Source organism: Muscardinus avellanarius (assembly GCF_963383645.1).
Source record: "Muscardinus avellanarius genome assembly, chromosome: 16".
NCBI lineage: Eukaryota > Metazoa > Chordata > Mammalia > Rodentia > Gliridae > Muscardinus > Muscardinus avellanarius.
In genome coordinates this window covers 4,575,764-4,598,715 of record NC_137802.1, presented here as the reverse complement: position 1 = coordinate 4,598,715, position 22,952 = coordinate 4,575,764, and the positions used below count along the sequence as shown (strand labels likewise).

General features: G+C 60.2%; 1 protein-coding gene across 4 annotated transcripts in view; it reads right to left on the bottom strand.

The window, feature by feature from the left end:
* Positions 1–21,319, bottom strand: part of EPN2 (epsin 2) — a gene marked incomplete at both ends in the record, with an annotated part of 30,097 nt that extends 8,778 nt beyond the window's left edge. Inside the window, 5 exons of one of the 4 annotated variants that reach the window (XM_080713262.1) lie at positions 3,886–4,063; positions 4,989–5,144; positions 6,275–6,387; positions 18,843–19,013; positions 20,725–21,319. In XM_080713262.1, the coding sequence (XP_080569388.1) occupies positions 3,886–4,063; positions 4,989–5,144; positions 6,275–6,387; positions 18,843–19,013; positions 20,725–21,319 (1,213 nt within the window). The remainder of the gene's footprint in view (positions 1–3,885; positions 4,064–4,988; positions 5,145–6,274; positions 6,388–18,842; positions 19,014–20,724) is intronic. The other 3 variants (XM_080713263.1, XM_080713264.1, XM_080713265.1) reach the window with 3 other exon arrangements.
* Positions 21,320–22,952: the final 1,633 nt, after the last annotated feature.

Here is a 22,952-nt window from a genome sequence, read left to right as displayed (position 1 = left end):
CAGTAGGCCTGGTGCCGGGCGGCTCTGTGCGGTCACCTCGGTGGGGTCTGGCCGCGGCTGATCAATCAGCGCTTGTTGAAAGCCCAGTGAACGCGGGAAGGACGGAAGGGGGGTCGCGAGGTCGCCGCGCTCCCGCCGCCGCCTCTGAGGGGCCATTGATGGAGTCGTGCTTCCTGCACGGACGCATGAATATTCATGGCCACGCGGGTCACCCAGAAGCCAGCGGCAGCACCTGCCGCGGCCGGCGGGCCTTCTCAATGGCGGGCTGTGAGGCCCGGGGCCAGGTGGCTGCTCTGTGAGGACCAGGGGAGGAAGCGGCCGGGGCTGGCAGGCCGGCTCGCATTTCCTTCCTGCCCGTCCTGGGCGCTTCCTCCCGGGGCTGCTGGAAAAACCCAGCGACGGCCAGGCCGCTGCAGACGCTGTCAACACAGGGCCTTTCATGGAAGGGTGAGCCCAGCGCGCTGGGAAGACACTCGCTCTCCACCCTCTTTCTTTCTTTCTTTTTCAGGGGGCTGTACTGAGGTTTGAGCCAGGGGCGTCCTGCCTCCAAGCTACACCCCCAGCCTTTTGAGGGTTTTCTTCATTTTTGTGGCACTGGGATTGGATCCAGGGGCCTCTACCTCCCCGCTACACCCTGAGCCCCCCGTTATCCTCTCTCATAAAGAATATTCTTTCTTTTTTTGTGTGTGGTACTGAGGGTGAAACCCAGGGACATTCTAGCTCTGAGCTACACCCCCTGCCCTAATTTTTATTCTTTATTTTGAAACAGGGTCTCACTGGGTTGCAAAGGGTCTCCCTAAGTAGCTGAGACTGTCCGCGAACCGTGATCCTCCTGTCTCAGCCTCCTGAATGCTGGAATGAGAAGCGTGGGCCACCACGCCCAGCAAGAATAAAACATTCTTAAAATATTATATTTAGGGTCTCACTAAATTGCGAAGAACCTAGCTAATCTGTGAAGGCTGGCTCCAAACCTGTGATCCTGTCTCAGCCTCCCAAGTCCTGGGATTACAGACATGTGCCACATCTGGCTTACTACTGTGTGTGTGTGTGTGTGTGTGTGTGTGTGTGTGCGCGCGCGCGCGCGCGCAGTACTAGGGGTGAAACCCGATGGTCCTCTACCTCCGAGTTACACCTCCAGACCTATTTTATATTTTATTTGGAAATAGAGTCTCACTAAGTTGCTCTGAGCCTCACTGAGCTGCTGAGGCTGGCCTCGAACCTGCAATCCTCCTGCCTCAGACTCCCATGTACTGGGATTACAGGTTGCGCCACTGCCCGCTGAGAATGACATCTTTCCAATGAGTGCAGGCGTCTCGGGTGGGAGGAGGCCCTGGAAGGATTCGGGGCTGGATTTTGTCAGAAGCTTAGAGGAAGACTGGACCCCACTGCCCGGCTCTGGAGCCAGGTGGGCAGCTGGGGACACAGCGGGGAGCCAGCGGCAGGAGCTCAGCACGGCCACTGAGCGGTCCCACAGGATCGCGGGACTTTGGTGCATTTCCTGTTGAAACCAGACAATAGAACCAGCTCCGCCCGGCCCTGGACTACGTAGGGAACGGCAGGGCCGTGCCAGGCCCCAGCGCTGCGCTGTCCAGAGCTTCTACCAACGACACGCAGACCCACAGACACTTGCGAGACTTGTGCTCCAGACACACAGCACAAGTGAAAAAAGTGTGTGTACAAAAGCTACGTGTACGGTGTGCTCTCAGCCGAGTAAAACTGGGATGCCGGAGAAAGCAGGGGCAGCAGGCTCACGTCCCCACGCGGCTGTCCACCGACGCTGGGGTCTCAGGCCACCCGGCCAGGGCGCGCAGCGCCAAGGACGGGCTGTGTGGCAACCGGGACGGGGTGATGAGGCCCGGATACGGTGCCGTGAACGCGGAGCCCAGCTCTAGTTTGCTGGGTGACCCCAGAGGAATGGACAGTCCCCAGGCCGTGGCGGGCTGTTCTCTCCCGCTGAGGGCTAGGACCACCCGACCACTTAAAGTTACTGCTATTTCATCCCCCGACCAAGCACTCACCCCGGGGACAGCTGGGTCGTTGGTGTGGAGGGCAGTGTGAACGCCACGCCTCCCACGGGCTCCCCTCCCTGAACGCCTTCCAGAGCGCACGGGCTCTGGCGGCCTCCCTCTGCTGGGCACTGAGGAGCGACCCCATCCCGGACGGCCCGCCACTCAACTCGGACAGGGACAGAATTGTCCTTTTTGTTGCAGTATTGGGGGGGTCATTCTACCTCCAAACTACACCCCTAGCCCTATTTTTTAATCTTCATTTTGAAACAGGGTCTCACTGGGTCCCAAAGGGCCTAAGTAGCTGAGGCTGGCCGCGAACCGCAATCCTCGGTCTCAGCCTCCCGGGCGCTGGGATGACGAGCGCGCCCCACGCCGGCTGCACAGAACAGTGTTTGCTGAGAACATCCCGCCCTGAGTTAAAGCAGCCTCAGCTGCACAGCAGAATCGCCCTTCAGACTGGAGGGCGAAGGCAGCGCCACTCCCAGGAGGGGCCGCTGTGCCCAGGGCCCCCGCTTGGAGCCTCCGGCCATCCAGGCCTGTGCTCAGCAAGACCACAGGCCCCGGGGGCTCCCAGGGCGCCGGCCGCGAGGGCGCCTCCCGCCGCCAAGGGGGTGCGTGCTCTGCGCGGTGCCCAAGGCCAGAGCCGAGGCAAAGGGCACCCGGGGATCCATGACTGGCACTGCCTTCTGGACTGAGCCCAAGCGCTGAGCCAGCTGCGACCATGCTGAGCCGGACGCCCCTCTCTGCCCGCCCCGCACTGAGCCCGGCCTCGCCAGGCATCCCGGCGGAAGCAGCTGCCTCTCGCCCGCTCCCGCCTGCTCTCCCCCGCCGCCTCCGACGCCCTCGGCCGGGGAGCCTGGCCATGCGGCCGGGGCAGGAGGGTTACCTGCTGGTCTCACAGGGCGGGACAGAGCCTGGCACTAGGCACACTCTAGCAAACACCCGAGGAACAGAGATCCACGCTAAAGGTGGCTCTAGTGGGGGCATCAGGGACGCCCAGAGACACAGGCGAGATACACGACGACGATTCCCAGACAGAAGGCCAGAGGCGGGCGCGGCCAGCAGGGTGCCCAGCACCGCGAGGCGCCGGGACACCGGGCCAGGGAACCCCACATGCCTGCGGGCCCCAGCCCCCAGAAACCGAGCGGCTCTGTGCCCCGTCTGCACCCAGAGAGAACGACCCGTCCTGTCCGCGTTCCAAGTCGCTTACGCCGGGCGCTAAGCGGGACTTAGAAATAGTCCATTATCCTATTAAACCAACTTACTGCTGCCCTACTTCATTCATTCATTTTTGGTACTGGAGGTTGAACCTAATTCTACCTCCGGGCAACACCCCCAGCTCTATTTTACTTTGTATTTTGAAACAGCGCCTCCCTGAGCTGCGGAAGATCTACGTAGCGGAGGCTGGCCTTGCACCTGCGATCCTGTCTCAGCCTCCTAAGGGCCACGATTAGAAGGCACGTCCACTGCCCTGGCTGACTTACTGCTGCTTTGAATAATAAGAACTCCAGCAAACGCCTCCCCTTTCCATTAGCAGTGCTGAGCTCAGAATTCCCAGCTCATTACAGCACCTTGGCGTACTGTGCACCGAGGTGTCTGGAGCTGGGTGTAATTTTACAAGCTGAAATGTGTCCCAGGGCTGGGACGGGTCATTTCTGGTGTACCCAGGAGGCAAGAGGGAGTCCGTCACCTGACCTAAGAGCAGAAAACCACTCAAAGCAGAGAGCGTGCGCGGGCCCGTCCCCAGGGAGCAGCACCCCCGGGCCGGACCAGCCCGGCCCACCACGATGGCGCCCGTCCCACCCCTCGCCACCCCACAGGCAAGCACAGGAGCAAGCCCGGGACACCGAGGACGGACGATGGACGCAATCTTTACCAAACGCTGGCCAGGGCTCCGAAGCGCTGGCGGGAGCCGCCGGCCCGCCCCAGGGGTTGGTCTGGCTGTTGGCGGAGGCGGTGGGAGCCCAGGGCTCGGTCTTCTGGGCAGCAGGGCCCGAGCCGGGGAGCGCGTCCATCAAGTCCAACAGGGCGGTCTGCGATGGGTGAGAGCCGTGCTTTCGAGAGACAGAGGAGGGGCCGGCGTCAGTCCCTGCGAGCTCGTGTGCGCTGGCCACGGCATGGCCGGGGCCGGGCAGTGCAGGCCCCGGGAGGTCCACAGGGACTCCGGCCCCGGCCACACCGCACCATTGCCAGTTCCAAACGCCCCTGGCCTGTGTGTGTACATGGTGGAGGACGGTGGCGCTGGAACCAAATCCAGGGGCATTTTAGCTACAAGCGAGGCCCCCAGCCCTTTTTATTTTTTGTACTGGAGATTTAACACAGGGGCTTTCTATCTCTAGCCTATGCCCCCAGCCCTTTTTAAAGTTCGTGTGCGTGTGTTGGGGGTACTGGGGATTGAACCCAAGAGCGGTCTATCTCTGAGGTACACCCCAGCCCCGTTTTATTTTGAAACAGGGTCTCACTAAGTTGCAGAGGTGGGCCTTGAACACGAGACCCCACACCTCTCGGCACCACAGGCTTTCCAAGGGTCCTGGGGGCTTCACAAACTCCCCAGGAGAGCACCGGCTTTGCCAGGCCTCCCACCGCCCCCAGACCCGTGGCCCCTCACCCGCCTCGCCCCAGCTGCAGCCCCACCCAGGCCCAACCCAACGTTCCTCCTGGGGGGCTGTCCGCCCATCCCAGTCACCTGTCCCCGGGGCCCCTGGGGGTTCCGGCCTCCTGATTGGCTAAGGATCCAACGTGTCGGGGCACGGCCTCATCCTGGAGGCCTCTGTGGAAGCAGAGGCCGGCGCAGGCGGCGTCCAGAGCCCTGCCGGTCAGCGGGTTCCCCAGGCGAGACCCGCGGCCTCGTGGCAGGGAAGGACTGAGGCGGGTGCTCTGACTCCCGCACACCCTGGGGTGCCGGCCGCCTGCTAGGGCTGGGAAGCCGCCCCAGGTCCCAGGAGGCCGAGGGAAGGTCGACCACAGCCCAGCGCTCACCTCTTTCTTTGGAACTTTAACGGTGTCTCTTCGGCTCTCTTCCAGAGCCATCTGCAGTCGGAGGTCGTCACCCCGCCTCAGACGCTCTTCCTGCGGAGGACGAGATGGTCGGCAAAACCAGCGGCCACAGAGGGCGCTCAGGCTCCTCCAGGGAGGGCTAAGCTCAAGCCCCAGTTCCCCATCAGAGGGCCCCGGTCCTAGTAGGATGCAGGCACCACGAAATTGGGGAAAGGGACTGCTAAATCTGCGGCATTCTATCTCAAAATGAAAATGGCTTTGTAATTCTTTCTACTTATAGAAGCAGCAGGGGTGTGTGTGTGTGTGTGTGTGTGTGTGTGTGTGTGTGTGTTGATACTGGGGATTGAACCCAGAGGCATTCTACCTCTAAGCTATACAGCCAGCCCTTTTTAAGTTTCATCTTGATGTAAGGTCTCACTAGGCTGCTGAGTGTCTCATGAAATAGCTGAGGCTAGCCTCACACTTGTGATCCTCCTATCTTAGCCTCCCAAGTACTAGGATTACAGACGTGTGCCACCATGGCTGGCTTCTAAGGTCTTTTTTTTTTTTTTTTTTGGTACTGGGAATGGAACCCAGGGGCATTCTACCTCAAAGCAACGCCCCAGGCCTATTTTATATTCTTTATTTTGAAAACGGGTCTCACTGAGTTGCAGAGGGCCTCACTAAGTAGCTGAGGCTGCCCGCGAACTGCGATCCTCCTGTCTCAGCCTCCCCATTGCTGGGATAACAAGCGTGCACCCCATGCCCGGCCTTCTAAGGTACTTTCATGGTTCCCTTCCCTGACTCCCCCATTTTAAGATAATGTGTGCATATGCTTACTAAAGAAAAATGGAGACTGGAAAAAATTAAGCCTACATACACTGAGGACCTGGGCTCTCTCCGCAGTATTCCCCAAAAATAAAAACTTAAAAGGCACACACTTGTCACGGAATCACGGTCACCCTGTCTCCTGGAGCACTTCCTTCTCGCCCTGTCTTCCCGTGAGCATCCGCCAGGTGCTGCCTTCGCGGGGCGGCGCCCACCCCCACCTGGCCCTGGGGGACGCACGCGCAGCTCGCTGGGGGCAGCGGCTGGGCCTTTCCTCAGCTTCCTCCCTTGACAATGACTTCCCTGAAAACCGTTCCTGAGGCTAACGGCGCAGGTCCCTCCTGGACCAGGGGCAGCGCGTGACAGGAACCCACCGTGGCCACAGCAAGTGGGCGCGCACCTGCCGGCCCGAGACACCCTGCCCGTCCTGCCGGCCCTCACCGCGGCCTGCGGCCCCTCACCTGCTCAGCCACCTCCCTGCTCATGGCCAGCGCCAGCTGCAGCTGCAGCTCCTCCTCTCCGCTCGTCTGCGGCCGCGCCTGCTCCAGCTCCGAGGACACCCGTGGGGAGGTGGCTGTGGGGAGAAGGCAGGGTCACCGCGCGCGAGGCCAGGTCGCCCTCCCGTGCCCGCACCCCAGCCCCAGATGCTTTGTGGCTTCACAAATCCCTACTCCACGGGAGAGAAGCTGCCTGCGGTGGCGGGCCTGCCTGCGGTCAGGCCTTGGGCAGGTCTGTGAGGCCCTGACTCAGGCCCGGGACGGTTCTAGAGGGGCCGGACCCAGCTGCCCCGTGCAGTCGGCCGGGACGGGGCTCCCCTGGGCCTGCGCTAAGGTTCAAGGTGCACCGGCATCCCAAAGAGTGAAGGACCGGAGGAAAAGGAAACCCGTCCCTTCTGCAGCGGCCCTGGACGCGCCTGGAGCCCAGCGCCGTTCACAGGCCAGAGACGGACACGGGCGCAGGTGCTTCCGCTGGACGTGAGAGTCCGGGCACTTGTGATCAGCTCCTGAAGGGGCAGTTTCTACTGAAGGGATGAGATGGGAATTTCTAGCTGATGGAATGAACCCCCAAATCAAGGTGGCTTGTGGAGCAGGAGTCTGGCGCCTCCAGAACTTGACGTGAGGCCTGGGGCCCATGGGTCTAAGTGCACCCGCCCTGGATGGCTCCTGGCTCCGGCCTCCACCTGCTCCTGAACTGCAGGGCTCACACTCCTTCCTCCCACAACTGGCAAACACCTACCGGGTGAACGGCCACACACGCAGTGGACGGTGGATGGACGTCCCGACAGAGGACTCAATTTCATGGCTCGGGGATATTTGTTTTTGTAGAACTGGAGACTGAACTCAGAGGCGCTCTACCTCTGAGCTACATCCCCAGCCCTATTTTAATTTTATTCTGAAACAGAGTCTTACTAAGTTACCGCTCTCTGGCCTCAAACCTGTGATCCTCCAGTCCCGGCCTACAAGTTCTGGGGTCCCAGGCACGCGCCGCGGCGTCTGGCTAAGGGTATCTGTCCTAAAGTGCTCTAGCCGCGTGCTAGGTACCTCCTCTGTTCCTTACCCGCGTGCAGTAAACCCAGCGGCCGCCCGCCCCCTGCCGCACCTCTGGACTCGTTTCCCGGTCTGCCTCTTTGGCAGGAAGTAAAAGACCGGGACAACTCATGGCAAAGGCAGCTGCTAGGCGCTCAGGTCCTGGCGATGGGGCAGGGCGGAGGCCCGGGCGCCATCCTGACCACAGAGCTGGGCCCCTGAAGGGCGGGCCGCGGAGGGCCGGGTCCCTCCACCGTGCGGCGGCAGGCAGAGCCAATACTCGCAGTGGCTATTTTTTGCAGTAGGGCATGGAACCCAGGGGCATTCTACCTCTGAGCTACACCCCCGCCCATTATTATTATTATTATTATTATTATTATTATTATTATTATTTGTGGTACTGGGGATGGAACCCAGGGGCATTCTACCTCTGAGCTACACCCCCGCCCATCATCATTATTATTATTATTATTATTATATTATTATTATTATTATTAGTGGTACTGGGGATGGAACCCAGGGACATTCTACCTCTGAGCTACATCCCCACCCTATTTATTATTTATTATTATTATTATTGTTATTATTACTATTATTATTAGTGGTACTAGGGATTGAACCCAGGGGCATTCTACCTCCGAGCTACACCTCCAGCCCTATTTTTCTTCTTTACTTTGAAACAGGGTCTCTCTGAGTTGCACAGGGCCTCACTAAGTAGCTGAGGCTGGCCGTGAACCGCGATCCTCCTGTCTCAGCCTCCCGAATGCTGGGATGGCGAGCGTGCGCCATCACGCCGGCTCTGTCCTGGCTTTTTCAGATTTAACTGGGAACATTCTAGCCATGAAGCAGTTACGTGCTGGGATTTACTCTCACAGCCCTCCAAAAGGCCGGTAAGCAAGCACCTCGTGTCTCCTCTGATCAGTGCAGACCAGTCCAAAAAACCCAAACCAAACAAGCTGCAGTTTTAAAAGCAAAAAGGTGCTTCTCTAAATAAAATCAAGACAAACCCCATTCTAGCGCATAGTTCCAATTATATTTTTACAGCGTTCCTTTGTGCGTGTGTGTATGTGTGCGCGCATGCGTTCTTTTTATTTTAGATAAAAATTCGATGTTAATGAAAGGTCTTCGAGACCAGGCGTGGTGGAGCATGCCTGGAATCTTAGTCCTTGGAAGGCTGCAAGAGGAGAACCATAAGTTTATAAGTTTGAGGCCAGCCCTACAGCTTGGTGGGACCCTGTTTTGAAATAAGAACTAAAAAGGTTCGGGGTGTCGCTCACAGATAGAATGCCCGAGTGTGATCCCCAATAGCAGGTAAGAAAGCAAAGCAGAGTGCGCCAGCAAGTCCTTCTTCATTAGCCTTCGTAAGAACACGCCGAAACAAAAAGTGTATTTGGTGACCGCTTGGTTCCCAAACTCGCCGACCCAGGCGCAATGCTCAGGCCTCCGCCTGCTTGTGCCAGGGGCCAGGATGCCAGCACAGGCTGGGAGAGAGGAGGCGGCCGGCATCCCGAGGGCTTCTCAACACTGAATGCGGCTCCGCCAGCGTCATTCGGCCGCCCCCTCCTAGCCCCACTGATATGGAACCTGAGGTTTGGTACAGAAAACCTTCCAGGGACCATGAATAAAGGAGAAGGCCCCAAGCCCTGGCCCAACCTGAGAAAAGTGCTCTGGAAAATGAGCCCCGCCTGGCAGGGAAAGCTGGCCTGTCTGCGAGGTCCCAGGGCTGATTCGGCCACGGGGACACAGGGCTCCCGGCTCTCAGGCCTCCCTGGTCCTCTGGACACCTGCAAAGCACACCTGCCAGGCAGAGGCGCTTCAGATGCAAAGGTGTGCGCTGGAGGGAGGAGAAGGCGGAGAACGGAGCCTGGCGCACACAGGAGAGCTCAGCTCATCGGCGTGGCCGGAGGAGACCCCGGCACTGCCTTGCACGCTGTGGTTTTTACAAGATGTGCTGTTCGAGTCCACGGGTGGCAGAATTCACGGCCACGGCCCCTGGAGACCAGCAGAGCCACACACAGAGGCCTGGGCTGGAAGGGGGGAGTCCAGCCCACAGAGGCGGACACGTGCCGCTGTGAGGCGGGCCTGGACGGGCCTCCCTGAGCACCCGGGCTGGCCCTTCCTGCTGAGCGTCGGAAGGCTCACGGCTAGGGCAGGTGTCTGGGGGGACAGCCTGCTGGCAGCTTCACTGCTAAAGCGGTGCCAGATGCACCTGGGGCTTCCATCCGAGACGGCTCCGCACGCGGCACCCGGCCCACGGAGGAAGCCTTGGCCTGCCGTGGGCCCGCACCGTCACCAGGTAGGACCCTCCAGCCTGTCCAGACGGCACCGACAGCGCCCTGAGTTCAGTCTCACAGACACACTGAGCGTCTCCTCCCAGCTCGGCGGGCCAGGGCTCCCCAATCCACGTCCACCGGCCCACTCCAGGGAGCACTCGGCACAGTCCCGGCCGGCGCCGGCACTGCGTGCAGTGGGAGGGACCCCTCCCCCAAACATACTCCCAAAACTGAGGCCACGGGCCTTCCTAATGAAGATGCTTCAGCTGGCCAATCTCAGATCAAGTGATTGATTGATCGATCGATTATTTATTTATTTATTTATGGCACTGAGGATGGAACCCTGGGACATGCTGCTTCTGAGCTACACTCCCAGCCCTATTTTTTAGTCTTTATTTTGAAACAGGGTCTCACTGAGTTGCAAAGGGCCTCACTAAGTAGGTGAGGCTGTCCTCGAACCGCGATTCCCCTCTCTCAGCCTCCCAAGTATTGGGATTACAGGCATGCGCCACCACACCCGGCTTCTCAGGTCACTTCAAAAGAAGAAAACAGCCGGGCGTGGTGGTGCATGCCTGTAATCCCAGCATTTGGGAGGCTGAGACAGGAGGATCGCGGTTCGCCGACAGCCTCAGCTACTTAGTGAGGCCCTCCACAACTTAGTGAGACCCTGTTTCAAAATAAAGAATAAAAATAGGGCGGGGGTGTGGCTCGGAGGTCAAACGCCCCTGAGTTCCATCCCCAGTACCACAAAAAATAAAAGAAGAAGAAAGCAGAGCAGTGGGGGCAGGCCTGCAATCCCAGGACCTGGGAGGCTGAGATAGAGGATTGCAGGTTCGAGGCCAGCCTCAGCCACTCAGTGAGACCCTGTTTCAAATTTTTAAAATAATAATAAAAATAAGAGCTGGGGGTACAGTTTGGAGGTAGAAGGCCTCTGGGTTCAATTCCCAGTACCAAAAAAGGAAATTAGCAAAAAAGAGAAAAAAAAACAGGAAATCACTTCTTACCAGTGACATTTCTCGACTTTCCTAGAAAGTACTAAAGCAGCATCTGCCAGCCGCATGGTGCTGACTGAAGGGAACAGATACCGCCTGGGTTCAGGGCTGTGGGGCCCCGGGGCAGGGGCAGGGCAGGGCCTGGACTCCGCGTGTCCCCAATGGGGCTGGTGAAGGCGGGTGCACAGGCATGCCGGGTAAAGACACCAGGCCCGTGGGGCCCAATGTCCGGCCGTGCGGGGCTTCTCCACTCCTGCGGAGTCCGACAGGGTTTGTCCAGGGCACCACCGTCCGCCCCCAGGACGGGAGCTCTGTCCACAGGCCTGGCTCCGGCTGGCCGGCCCCACGCTCCTCTTCCCCCGGGAGCCCGGGAACAGCTCCCGGCCGAGTGTCCAGTCTGCAGTGGACAGAGCCCTTCCTCACGGTGCAAGTGCCGGCCAGCGCTTCCACTGACGTAGGGACATCTCCTTGTCCACCTCAGCCGCCAAGGACACTCACTCCCAGCAGCCCGGGCCCAGGGGAGGCCTCTCAACACAGGAGACCCAACGGAAAGGGCAGAGGGTGGTCAGGTGAGCGAGGTAGAGTTGGAGGAAGCAAGCTGACCCCTCGTCTCCTGTCTGCGGTGCTAGGGATTGGACCCAGGGACGTTCTAGCTCCGAGCTACCCCCAACCCTTTTTATGTCTTGAAACAGGTTCTCGCTAAAGTTGCCAAGGCCGGCCTCAAACCTGGGCTCCTCCTGTCTCAGCCTCCCAAGCACTGGGATTACAGGTGTGCACCACCGTGCCTGGCTTCATGGTAACCTTGAAAAAGAAAAGGAATATAACTCTTCTGGGAAAAGGCGGAGGCACAACATGAGCGGCATGGGAAGCAGAGCCACGCCTGAGCCAGACCGCTGCCCAGCCGCAGGCGGGCGCGGCTTTATAATGGGGGACCAGAGGACGGCCGCGCCCCTCCTGCCACGTGGAGGACCGGCGTGCCGGCGTGGCGATGGTCGTGGACCCTCCAGGAACAGATGCAGCCCAAGTTTCTGGGGAGGGTCGGGTCGTGTGCTCCTGTCTCCCTGCGACTCCACCCGCACAGCCTTGTGTGCACGTGGCGCTTCCTCTCCTGGCCCCACTCGCCGGGAAGGGGCTGCGCTCACTCCCTGCCCCTGTGCCCGCGCTGCCTGCCCGGGCCAGACCCGGGGCGAGCACCGAGCGCGCCGAGCACGGCAGGGCCGGGGGCCTGGACTCAGCCACTTGGGAACGCGTGACCGTGGCCTGGGAGGTTAGGCCCTCTGTGCCTCGGCTCCTCAGCCAGACGGCGGGCTCTGCACCAGGCGAGGTGCCGCCGGCCTGGCATCCCAGGACTCGGGAGGCTGAAGCAGGTTCAAGGCCGGCCTCGGTGACTTAGCCGAGTGCTCAGCAACTTAGTGAGACCCTGTTTCCACATAAACCAAAGTGGGGAACCAGGCGTGGTGGCGCACGCTTGTCATCCCAGCATTCGGGAGGCTGAGACTGGAGGATCATGGTTCATGGCCAGCCTCAGCTACTTAGTGAGGCCCTCTGCAGCTTAATGAGACCCTGTTTCACAATAAAGAATAAAAAACAGGGCAGGGGTAATAGCCTGGAGGTAGAATGGCCCTGGGTTCAATCCTCAGCACCAAAAAATAATAATAATAATAATAATAATAATAATTAATTGAAAAGAGCTGGGAGAAGAGCTCAGAGGGAGACGGCCCGGGTCTAATCCCAGTATCCATAAGCACATAAACAAAATGAGTCTGTCCTAAGCGGGGAGAGCCCTGTGTCCTGGACGCTGTGTCCTTTCAGGAGGAGAGAGAGAGGCAGGCACGAAGGAGTGGAGGCTCGGCATGACAAAGGGAAGCTTGGGGTCGGACGCCCTGGCCACGGGGGCAAGGAAGGAGGGGGTCTCCTCTGCAGGTTTCGAGGGACGGCGGTCCCAGGCAGCCGGGGCAGAACGAGGCCTTGCTGCATGTCCCTGCTCACACGGGCATCCCTACGGTCCCAGGGACAGGCGCTGGCCTCGGGTGCGGCACCTCAGCTGCCCGCCTCGCAAGCCACGCTCACTGCCCCGTGTCCTCATCCCTGGCCGTCAGCTCAATGCCGCGTGCCACGCGCATCTCCCTGGCTGCCTCCTGGACGTCCTCCACCGGCTGGGGTCTCTGGGCCCCCCTTTCCCCTGGCTCCAGCGTCCTGGGGCGAGCCCTGGTGTCCCGGGGGCCGATGGGAGGGTGAGCACGCAGCAGCAGCTCTGTGGCCGGCGTCCTCCAAGGGCGCGCCCACCTGGGTGCGTGGCTCGAGGCCGGCCACCTCTGAGCAGGCGGCACCCCACACTCACTCAGGACAAGGGAGACACTTCAACTGAACTCGGCTTCGGCTTTTGGGGAACACAAAAACTAGTGACGGGACCCCCTCAGCGCTGCCCGGGGACGCGCTCCACAGGCAGAGAAGCCCAAAGCCGGGCAGCAGCAGGCAGAGCGTCAAGGGCCGTGCTGGGCCAGCGCGGGCTGGGGCGGGCGCGGATGGTGGCGGGGAGTAGGAGAAATCCTGTCTGTCCACGCGATTCAGAGCCCACCCTCGGGCTGAATAAAGAAGAAGCGCGCGCTGCTCTCCCAGGCTGCACGCGGGCCCTCACCCCACGGCGCGCCGGCCTGCTGCACGGGAAAGGCCAGGCCCCCCTCACGGCCCACCCCCAGGGCCCCCTGGGAAGGAACAGAGGCTGAGGCGCGCACGGGCCTCGGGTGCCGGGGACCAGGGCAGGGAGGAGGCCCCGCTGCCTCGCCTGCAGGCCCCGCTTCCCTGCAGAAGCCAGGGTGGGAACATGGGCGCCGGCCCCAGAGCCCCGCAGTGTGGACGCCTCGGTTTCCCAGCAGTAGAATCTCAACAAAACTCTCTTCCTGCAGTGGGCCATAAACCCTGTTAGACGCCCTAGCACTTTCAATGAGTAATACAGGTTAGAGTGTCCCTAAGCCACAATTTTTTTTTTTTTTTTTGGTGGGCTGGGGATGGAACCCAGAGGCATTCTACCTATGAGCCCCATCCCCAGCCCTAATTTTTATTCTTTATTTTGAAACATGGTCTCACAGAGTGGCAAAAGGCCTCATTAAGTAGTAACCGAGGCTGTCTGCGAACCTGGATCCTCCTGTCTCAGCCTCCCGAGTACTGGGATTACAGGCGTGCGCCACCACGCCCGGCTCCCTGTTCTACAATTTTGAAATTCAAAATACTCCAAAATCTGAGGCCTTTTGGGTGCTACAAGGATGCCACAAATGGAAGGCTTCACACCTGGCCTCGTGACAGGCGGTGGTGAGAAACACAGGTACGCTAAAAAGATTGTGCAGAACCACCTTTGGCTATGGTAAGATGTACTTAGAATATAAACGAGCCAGGCGCGGTGACGCACGCCGGCAATCCTGGTACGGGGGAGGCTGAGAGAGAAAGGGCACAGGTTGGAGGGCAGCTTCGACGAGTAGTGAGACTCTCAACCTCGTGAGCACCAAGCAGAACCACACACTCACCCACGCGTGCGCGCAGTGGGGGCTGGCGCGGCAGGCCACCGAGCAAGGCTGGGGTGGAGTCCCACGAGGGAAGCGAGGCCGGGAAAGGCGGCCTCTGAGCCTCCTGGCTCTGGGCAGATGGCGGCTCCGCCATCCAACATCACACATTCGAACTGGCAGGAAGACCCGAGCCCTGTGGCAGGAATGGGCGTGCACACCGAGGCCTGGGCGTACGTGCCAATGGGACCGCCACTCGAAGGGCGCACGCTGCTCACGCGTGCCCTGGACGCTCTCCCGCTTCGACACAGCCCGCGGGGCCCGCCTTTCTCAGCCGCCTCTTCACCGAGCACCCTCTCCTGTGGCGCGCACGGCGGAGCTCCACGCTCCCCAGCCTGGAGCCCTGGGTCCCCGGCCGCCAGCCCGGGTTCAGAGGGGAGCGCTGGCCAGGCCGCCCTCCCGCTGCTGCTCCTGCAGGCCTGGCCCTCAGGCCCGGGCCTCCTCCCGCACACCCACACGTGTGCAGAGGCCGAGAGCGCGTCCCTTTGGCGTAGCACCGCGGGGCGCGGCTGCGGGCTCTCCATCTCTGTTCCTCTGCTGACTCTCACCCTGCGGCACGCGTGTGGTGTGGAAGCCCACACATGCGGGGCACACGCACGAAGCGCTCACTCTCCAGGCATCGCGGTGGTGCACGGGGCGGCCTGGCTCAGGGCTCGAGGCCTGAAGGGGTTCCCCTGGAGGGACCAGCCAGAGTGCCACGGGGCACCACGCAGGAGGGGCTGCCCTGCCATCCCCAGAAGACGCGGGGCGGAGGCTGGGGGGTGCGGCTCAGGGGCAGAGACTGTCTAGGCGTGCAAGGCCTGGGCTCCATCCCCAGCCTCCCTTCCCAAAAAAGGACTTGAGAGCCAGGCGTAGTGGCGCATGTATGTATGTATAACTTGGGAGGCTGAGACTGGAGGATTGCAGGTTCAGAGCCAGCCTCCGCTACTTAATAAAGCCCTCCACAACTCAGCGAGACCCTGTTTCAAAATAAAGAATTAAAAACAGGGCTGAGGGTATAGCTCGGAGGCAGAATGCCCCTGGGTTCCATCCCTAGTATCACAATAAATAAATAAATAAATAAATAGGTCTTGCTAAGTCACTGAGGCTAATCTCAAACCTTAGTCCTTCCTGTCTCCCACATACTGGGGTCACAGGTGTGCCCACCATGCCGGCTTCCCCACCTCCTTTTTAAGAAGAGAATGCAGGCAGTTCATCTCCCACCAAGACCCCAGGGCACCAGGCAGCAGGGTGCTGGGATGCCTGCGCGGCCCTCGCCTGAGGCCAGGCTGGGGGCAGGACGAGGGCATCCCGTCTGCGGGCAGTCCTTTTCCCCAGACCTCCCCCTGACTCAAAGGAAGGATTCCTCCACTGCCCTCCTGGGGAACTTCTCCCAGGCCCGGAGCTCCCTGGCCAGGGAAGGGGTGGGCTCCACGACCAGGCTCCAGTCCAGGCCGGATGCTGTTTCTGTGAAGCTGGACAAATCCCTTCACCTCGGCCCAAGCAGCCTCCTCTGGGCTAGGCAGCTTCAGTGACACAACGATCTCCAGCACAGACTGTGCCCAGACCCCACGAGGGCGGCCCCGGCGAGCCGAGGGCGGCGAGGCAGCGCTCCCAGGTGAACAGGAGTGGGGAGGCAGATCCCCACTCGCATCTCCATCCCAGAACTCTCCCAGAGCCAGACCTCTGGCCCTCCAGCGTGTCTCCCCAGAAGCAAAGCCTGGGCAGCCACAGCCCTTCTGGCCCCAAGCCTGGAGCGCCCCCTGCCCTCGCCACAGCCTGGGCCCTGCCTGAGGACAGCCCGCAGGCCTGGCCGCTCCAGCCTCTGCCGCCTCCCGGCCCAGCCCATCACCTCCCACAAGGCTGGGGCCACCAGGGATCCCTGCCCTCCTCACTGTGGGCTCAAATCCCTCCCCAGCTCCCTGGGGCAGACCCCCGGGAGCCAGCCCAAGGAGCAAGAGGATGTGACAGTGAGCCGTCACCTGAGTCCTTGGGAGGCTGAAACGGGATCACAGGTCCGCGGCCAGCCGCAGCAACGTGGTGAGGCCCTCAGCGACTTGGGGAGACCCTGTTTCAAAAACAGTAAAAAGGAGCCGGGCGTGGTGGCGCACGCTTGTCATCCCAGCACTTGGGAGGCTGAGACAGGAGGATCGAGCTTCACGGCCAGCCTCAGCTGCTACTTAGTGAAGCCCTTTGCGACTCAATGAGACCCTGTTTCAAAATAAAAGAAATAAAACATAGGGCTGTGGGTGTAGCTTAGAGGTGGAATGCAAAATAAGTAAACAAACAAAGAGGCTGGGGTAAGGCCTGGAGGTAGAATGCCTCTGGCTTCAATTCCCAGTACTACAAAAAAAAAAAAAAAACAGTGCCGCCTAAGAATTGTAGGGCCTCTCCTTGCCAGATGTGGTCTGAGAGGCCTGACCCTTCCCCAGGCCCCTGGCCACACCCCACAAGCTCCAGCCTGGCCGCTGCCTTCCTGTCCACTCCCACCGCAGGGCCTTTGCACAGCGCCTGGCTCACAACGGCCACTCAGGGCGTGAGGGAGGGAGCCCAGGGCAGTGGGCGGCGACCTGAGAGCCCGAGCTCCGCTGCTGCAGAGTGGAGAAGGGCAGCCCAGACCTGCCGGGGAGGGCGCAGGGCATCGTTCACGAAGATGGAGTGGGGCGGGAATGAACAGGGCACGGAGAGCAATCGGAGGCGAGCGCTGGGCCAGGGCCCTGGAACAGGATGACGGTGGGCGGGACCCGAGAGTCCAGGTGCGCAGGTGCCAAGGAGACGAGGAGGAGATGGTCCTGGCTCAAGGGAGCCAGCGTCCTCAAACCCCGCCCCAGGCCCCGTGGGCAGGGAACTCGCAGTCGGCGCACCCCCACCCCCGGCCCGGGGTCCCAAGCGCACCCCTCGCGTTACTCTCCCTGAGCCGGCCCTCTCCTGAACGGCTGGCGCCACTCTGAGTCCACTGCCAGATTCCAAGTGGGCCCCACGCGCGGGCAGTGTGCGGAGGCCAAGCACCGCCCCTCAACGCTGCCTGACACGCCACCGTGCCTGGTGAGCGCGCGCACCCAGCAGGTGGAGAACACAGGGAAACGGGGCGCCCGGGGGTTCCTGGGAACTTGCCGGGGCAGCCAAGGAGCAAGGGTGTGGCGGGAGTAAGGGTGCGCGACTCCTCGCCGTCAGGGGACGCCCACACACGAGCTGGGACCCTCACACTTTTCTTTTTCTTTTTTTTTTGGTGGTACTGGGGATGGAACCCAGGAGCATTCTACCTCTGAGTTACACCTCCAGCCCTATTTTTTATTCTTTATTTGGGCTCCCTGAGTTGCAGAGGGCCTCACTGAGGCTGTCTGTGACCCGCGATCCTCCCATCTCAGCTCTCGACACTTTTTTTTTTTTGGGGGGGGGTAAGGGGATGAAAACCCAGGGCGTTCTACCTCTGAGCTCCACCCTCAGCCTTGTCTTATTTATTTGGAACCAGGGCCTCGCTAAGCTGCTGAGGTTGTTCCTGAACTCGTGGTCCTCCTGTCTTGGCAAACGCTGGGAAAAGCAGGCGCGCAGGGCACCTCGCTTGACCCGGACGTTCTTCTAGCACAGAGCTGGTCCTCCTGCACTCCTAACACCAGCGCGGCGCAGAGAAGCCAAGCTTTGTATAAACTGTCAAGGAAAGGCAGGGCCATGGAGCTAAAGAGTGACCACACCAACACCCAGGTCAAGCAGGCTACGGCGGCAACGAGCATGGCCGGACAGCGGCTGTCTCCAGGGCCACACGGAGCTCGCCGGCTATCAGGACAGCACCGGAGGCTTGCTGTCGGCACCCTTCTGGTAAGAGAGCGAGTGTTCTCCTGGATGGGTGGGGATGAAAGCAAACCACCCAGGGGCGTTCTACCTCCGAGCTACACCCCCAGCCCTATTTTTCTTTATTTTGAAACAAGGTCTAAGTTACGGGGGCTGTCCTCAAACCTGAGATCCTCCTGTCTCCGCCTCCCTAGTGCTAGGATTACCAGTGCGGCCACCATGCCCAGCTTTACTTTTATTTTGAAACAGGGTCTCGCCAGGTTGATGAGAGTCTCACTACCCACTGAGACTGTCCTCAAACCTGAGATCTTCCTGCCTCAGCCTCCCAAGTACTGGGATTATAAGCGTGCACCACCACACCTAGCTTGACCAAGGCCATTTTCTTACAGACAACAGTGAAAATCTGATTCCAGTTTAACCTGCAACAGTGTGGGCTCTGACCAAGACACATTATTAACTTGTCAAAAGAGAAGCCATTTTTAGTTACCCACTGAGCTCATTATCCTCGGCCCCCACGCTCTAGAATTGACAGTACAGCGAACTCTCTGTGCACGTGGTAATGAGACCAGGAAGGACAGCTTGATTTGGGGGTAAAGAGAAGCCACAGGATGCCCAGGGAGGCGTCTGCCACTGTTCCGGGCGAGGCTCCCAGCACCATCCACTGCTCAGCACCGTGAGGGGGAAATGCACCGGCCGGTGGCCCGGCAGGCAGCAGGCCCTCCAGAGGCCGGGTCCTGGGCCGGGGAGGAAAGGCCCCTGGCCCCACGCAGACCCAGAGTGCGGCCCCCCAAGTGAGTGTTGTGGGGGGCGGGAGGGCCGGAGTGGGGAGAGAGTTGGCTGTACTGGCTCCGCGAGCACCCCCCGGCAAGCTGCCCGGCATTTCTAGAAGGAGAGAAGGAAACCGCCGTCCCACCTCGGGCTGCGCGGTCGCAAGTGAGGCAGGGCTGGGACCAGTCGCCATTTGGGCGGGAGGCCGGCCCCAGGTGCGGCAGGAAAGGGTAGCGCTGGCTCAGCGGCTGCGGCTCCTCGCTCTGACCCAGCGGGGCTGCCATGCGGTGCTGGGGGCACAGCGAGGCCTCGGGCGCTGCGGGGCAGGGACACACACACACAGAGAGAGACACCGTTAGCCGCAGCCGAGGCCACCCAGGCTCCCGCCTCACCCCGCCACCGTAAGCCTGGACCACCTGCCGGTCCCCGGCCCAGCTAGGGCTCCAGGTCTGGGGGAGCCAGAACCTCCCAAGCCGGGCGGCCTCAGCCCAGCGGGCAGCCTTCCTGGCTGGGCCAGTGGCTGAGACCCACCTTGGCCTGGGGAGGCAGCCCCCGTGCGACCCCCGGCACCTGCACCGGCTCGCCCCTGCACCCGGGACACCCGCAAGCTGTGGAGCACGGTGCTGGTTCAGCTCCCCGCTTGTGCCCTTCGGCTTCGCGGGAACACGGACTGTGGGTGGAGTGGAAAGGGGAGAGCCGTGCAGCCTCCCGTGAGAGGTCTGGGTGGAGTGGGGGCCGGGGGGGGGACAGCGCTACCCAAAGGCAATGTCTCCTGGGAGTGGCAGGAGGGCCCTGGAGGAAATAAAATGCAGCCTGTAATCCCAGAACTTTGGAGGCTAAGACAGGAGGATCACAGGCTTGAGGCCGGCCCCGTCAACTTAGTGACACCCTGTTTCAAAATAAAAAAGGGCTGGGGGTGTAGCTTAGAGGTACAGCATCCCTGGGTTCAATCCCTACTAACACACACACACACACACACACAAGGAGAAAAGAAAGAAAAGAAAATAGTGAAGAATACAACAATTTCCCTGCTTACTTACAGGGCGACCCTTATCTCTGGGGTATAAGTCATTTCCAAGTGGTGTCAAAGAGGTCACAGCCTTTGAGCAGAGCCATTCCAACACACCAGGAGACAGTAACGGTGAGTAGAGAAGGCCCGCTACCCTGCTCCGAGCTGCTTGAGGATTGCTAGAGGCTGAGCCTGTCTCTGACATGCAAACCTCCTGCTGACACACTTCCGGGGGAGGGGCCAAGGCACGCTGAAACCTGAGGGGCACCGTGCTGGCCGCCTGAGGACGGAGCCCGGACAGGGGTCACTGCCCGCCTCTGCCGGCTGATCCCCACCCCCCTCTGCACCCCTCACCTCCATCCCTGCCCCACATCAAGGCCACCAGGGCCACCCGTGTGGGGGGCCCGGTGGTGAGGAGAGTGCTGCTCCGGGACCATGGACGCCAGCCAGCAGGGTTCAGACAGTCGCCGCTGTCAGGCCTCGAAGCCCCTCTGCTCGCTGAAACCTCCCTGAGCGCAGGACGCGGCATCCAGCCACAGAGACCAGCACGCAAAGCCAATGCACGCCGGCCGGTCAGCACCGGACTCCCCCTGCGTGGGTAAGACGCCTGGCTCCCGCTAACCAGCGGCACAGGCATCTCCGCCTTTGACCTCTTTCAGCGAGACACAGCCATCTAACCTCACTGCCTGTGATGCGACATGGAGCCACTCCAGACACCTGCGGCCCGGTCAGCACACAACGTCCACTCGAGCCCAAGACACGCGCCAACCAGGAGAGCATCCACTTCCCCTGCCGCCAAAGGGTCGCTCCCCGCTACCTGGTCCTTCTCTCCGGCACCCAGGAGGCCAAGGGGCCTCCCTGCCCAGATTCAACAAATGAGACCGCAGAGCACCACGGGGCCCACGGCCCTGTGACCGTAACTCAAGCCGGATGAGCGGGACGGGGCGGAGCCCCACGGTGGCACCACCTGCTCGGCCCGGGGCCCTGCCCCTGCTGCCCACGCCGCCCCATCACTCACAGCCGTGGTAGGAGGCCGGCGACCCCCCGGCCTTGCCGTACTCCTGCTCCGAGTAGCTGGTGGACAGGTTGGGCTGGCTGGAGCCGCGGCCGAAGGTGGCCTGGCTGCGGCCCGTGCCGGGGGCCACCTGGGCCAGGCGCTCCTTGGTCTGGAGGGCCTGGGCCCTCTCGGCCCTCAGGCGCTCCTCGTCCTTGAGCAGCGCCACCAGCTGCTTGGACTTCTCGCGCACGTTGATGCCCTGGTCCTTGCCATCGCGGTCGACGTACTGGAAGTCCTTGAGCGTCTGGATGGCGAAGACGTTCTCGCGGCACTGCTGCGCCACGCGCTCGGAGCCCGTCTTGACCAGGTAGTCCAGCAGCGTCAGCGCCTTGTACACGTGCCGCCAGTTCTTGCCGTGGTCGTTCAGGCGCTTCCACGCCATGCTCATGATCTCCGAGAAGGCCACCACGTTGTAGGTGAGGTCGGCGATCTCCGTCATCAGGGAGCTGGACGGGCCCCACGGGTCGTTGGAGGTGGCTTCCCGGACCTTGATCTCCGCCTCCGAGTAATTGTTCACGATGTTCTTCACCTGCCGCCGGATGGACGAAGTCGTCATCTTTACTCTCTCGTCAGCACGCTTGACGTGAAGCCCTTCGGAGAGAGAAGTTACCCTGCCGTCAGGAAGCCCGCGCTCGGTGCAGGCCCAGTTCCCGAGGGGCCTGAACGGTCATTTCCTCCTCTGGAGCCTCAGATCTGAGAAGGTGGGAGCCATGACCTAGGGGGAGAAGAGAATCCCACTCTGTGGTGACCTGAGCGCCCGCCAGGCGCAGAGCCCCGCGCGAGCGCCATCCCCGGCTCCCCGAGATGCGCGGAGCCCATCTGCTCCCAAGGCGAAGCCCGGCAAGCCATGCGCTCTGGCACGGGCCTGCAAGCCCCGCTGTTTGGGAGGCTGAGGCAGGTGGAGCTCAGGTTCAAGGCCAGCCTCAGCAACTTAGACACTGTTTCAAAATAAAAAACGAGCGGGGCGTGGTAGCACACACTTGTAATCTCAGCACTGGGGAGGCTGAGACAGGAGGATCACAGATTCACCGCCAGCCTCAGCTACTTAGGCCCTCTGCAACTTGGTGCGATCCTGTTTTAAAATAAAGAATAAGCTGGGCGTGGTGGCGCATGTTTGTAATCCCAGGACTTGGGGGCTGAGACAGGAAAGTCGCAGTTCGCGGACAGCCTCGGCAAGTATGGAGACTCCTTCTCATCAACCCAGTGAGACCTGCTTCCAAATAAGAAATAAAATCTGGCTAGGGGTGTAGCTCAAAGGTAGATTGCCTCTGGGTTCAATCCCCAGTACCACATGTATACACACAAAAGCAAAATAAAGAATAAAAAATAGGACTGGGGTGCAGCTTGAAGGTAGAATGCCCCTGAGTTCAATCCCCAGTACCACTAAAAATAAATAAATAAAAATAAAAAGCCAGGCGTGGTGGCAAACACGTTTAATCCCTGTACTTGGGAAGCTGAGACAAGATTGCAGGCAGGATGAGAGCCAGCCTCAGCTACTTACTGAGACCTCTGCAACTTAGTGAGCCCTTAAATAAAGAATAAAAAATAGGGCTGGGGTGTAGCTCAGAGGAAGATTACCCCAGGATTCAATTACTGCAAAAATTAGTAAGTAAATAAATAAATAATGGCCTGGGGGTATAGCTCAGAGGAAGAATACCCCAGGATTCAATCTTCAGTACCACCAAAATAAATAAACAAGAACTAAGACCAGTAACACCAGCTAAGCCGGGCGAGGGGTCGCACACCCAGAATTCAGGAGGCTGAGACCTGAGGATCGCGGTTCGCGGACAGCCTCAGCTACTTAGTGAGGCTCTTTGCAACTCAGTGAGACGCTGTTTCAAAATAAAGAATAAAAAACAGGGCTGGGGGTATAGCTCGGAGGTGGAATGCCCCTGGGTTCCATTTTCAGTGCCACAAAATAAAAATAACACCACCTAATAATGAATAAAACCTAACTCAAATTAAGCCATTAAAAGTAGTGATATAATAATTGTTCAATTTTCAAAAGACTGGAATAGCTACATTGTGGGTTGTATTTTTACCACCAAGTGGAAGCCAGGTATAGAAGAATTAGGACATCAGAGAAAGTGATCCTGATAAATGTATTTATTTACTCTTTATGTGGGAGATGAGCTCAGGGCCTCTCTACCAGGGAGCTACACCCCAAGCCCGATGCTCACATGTGGAGA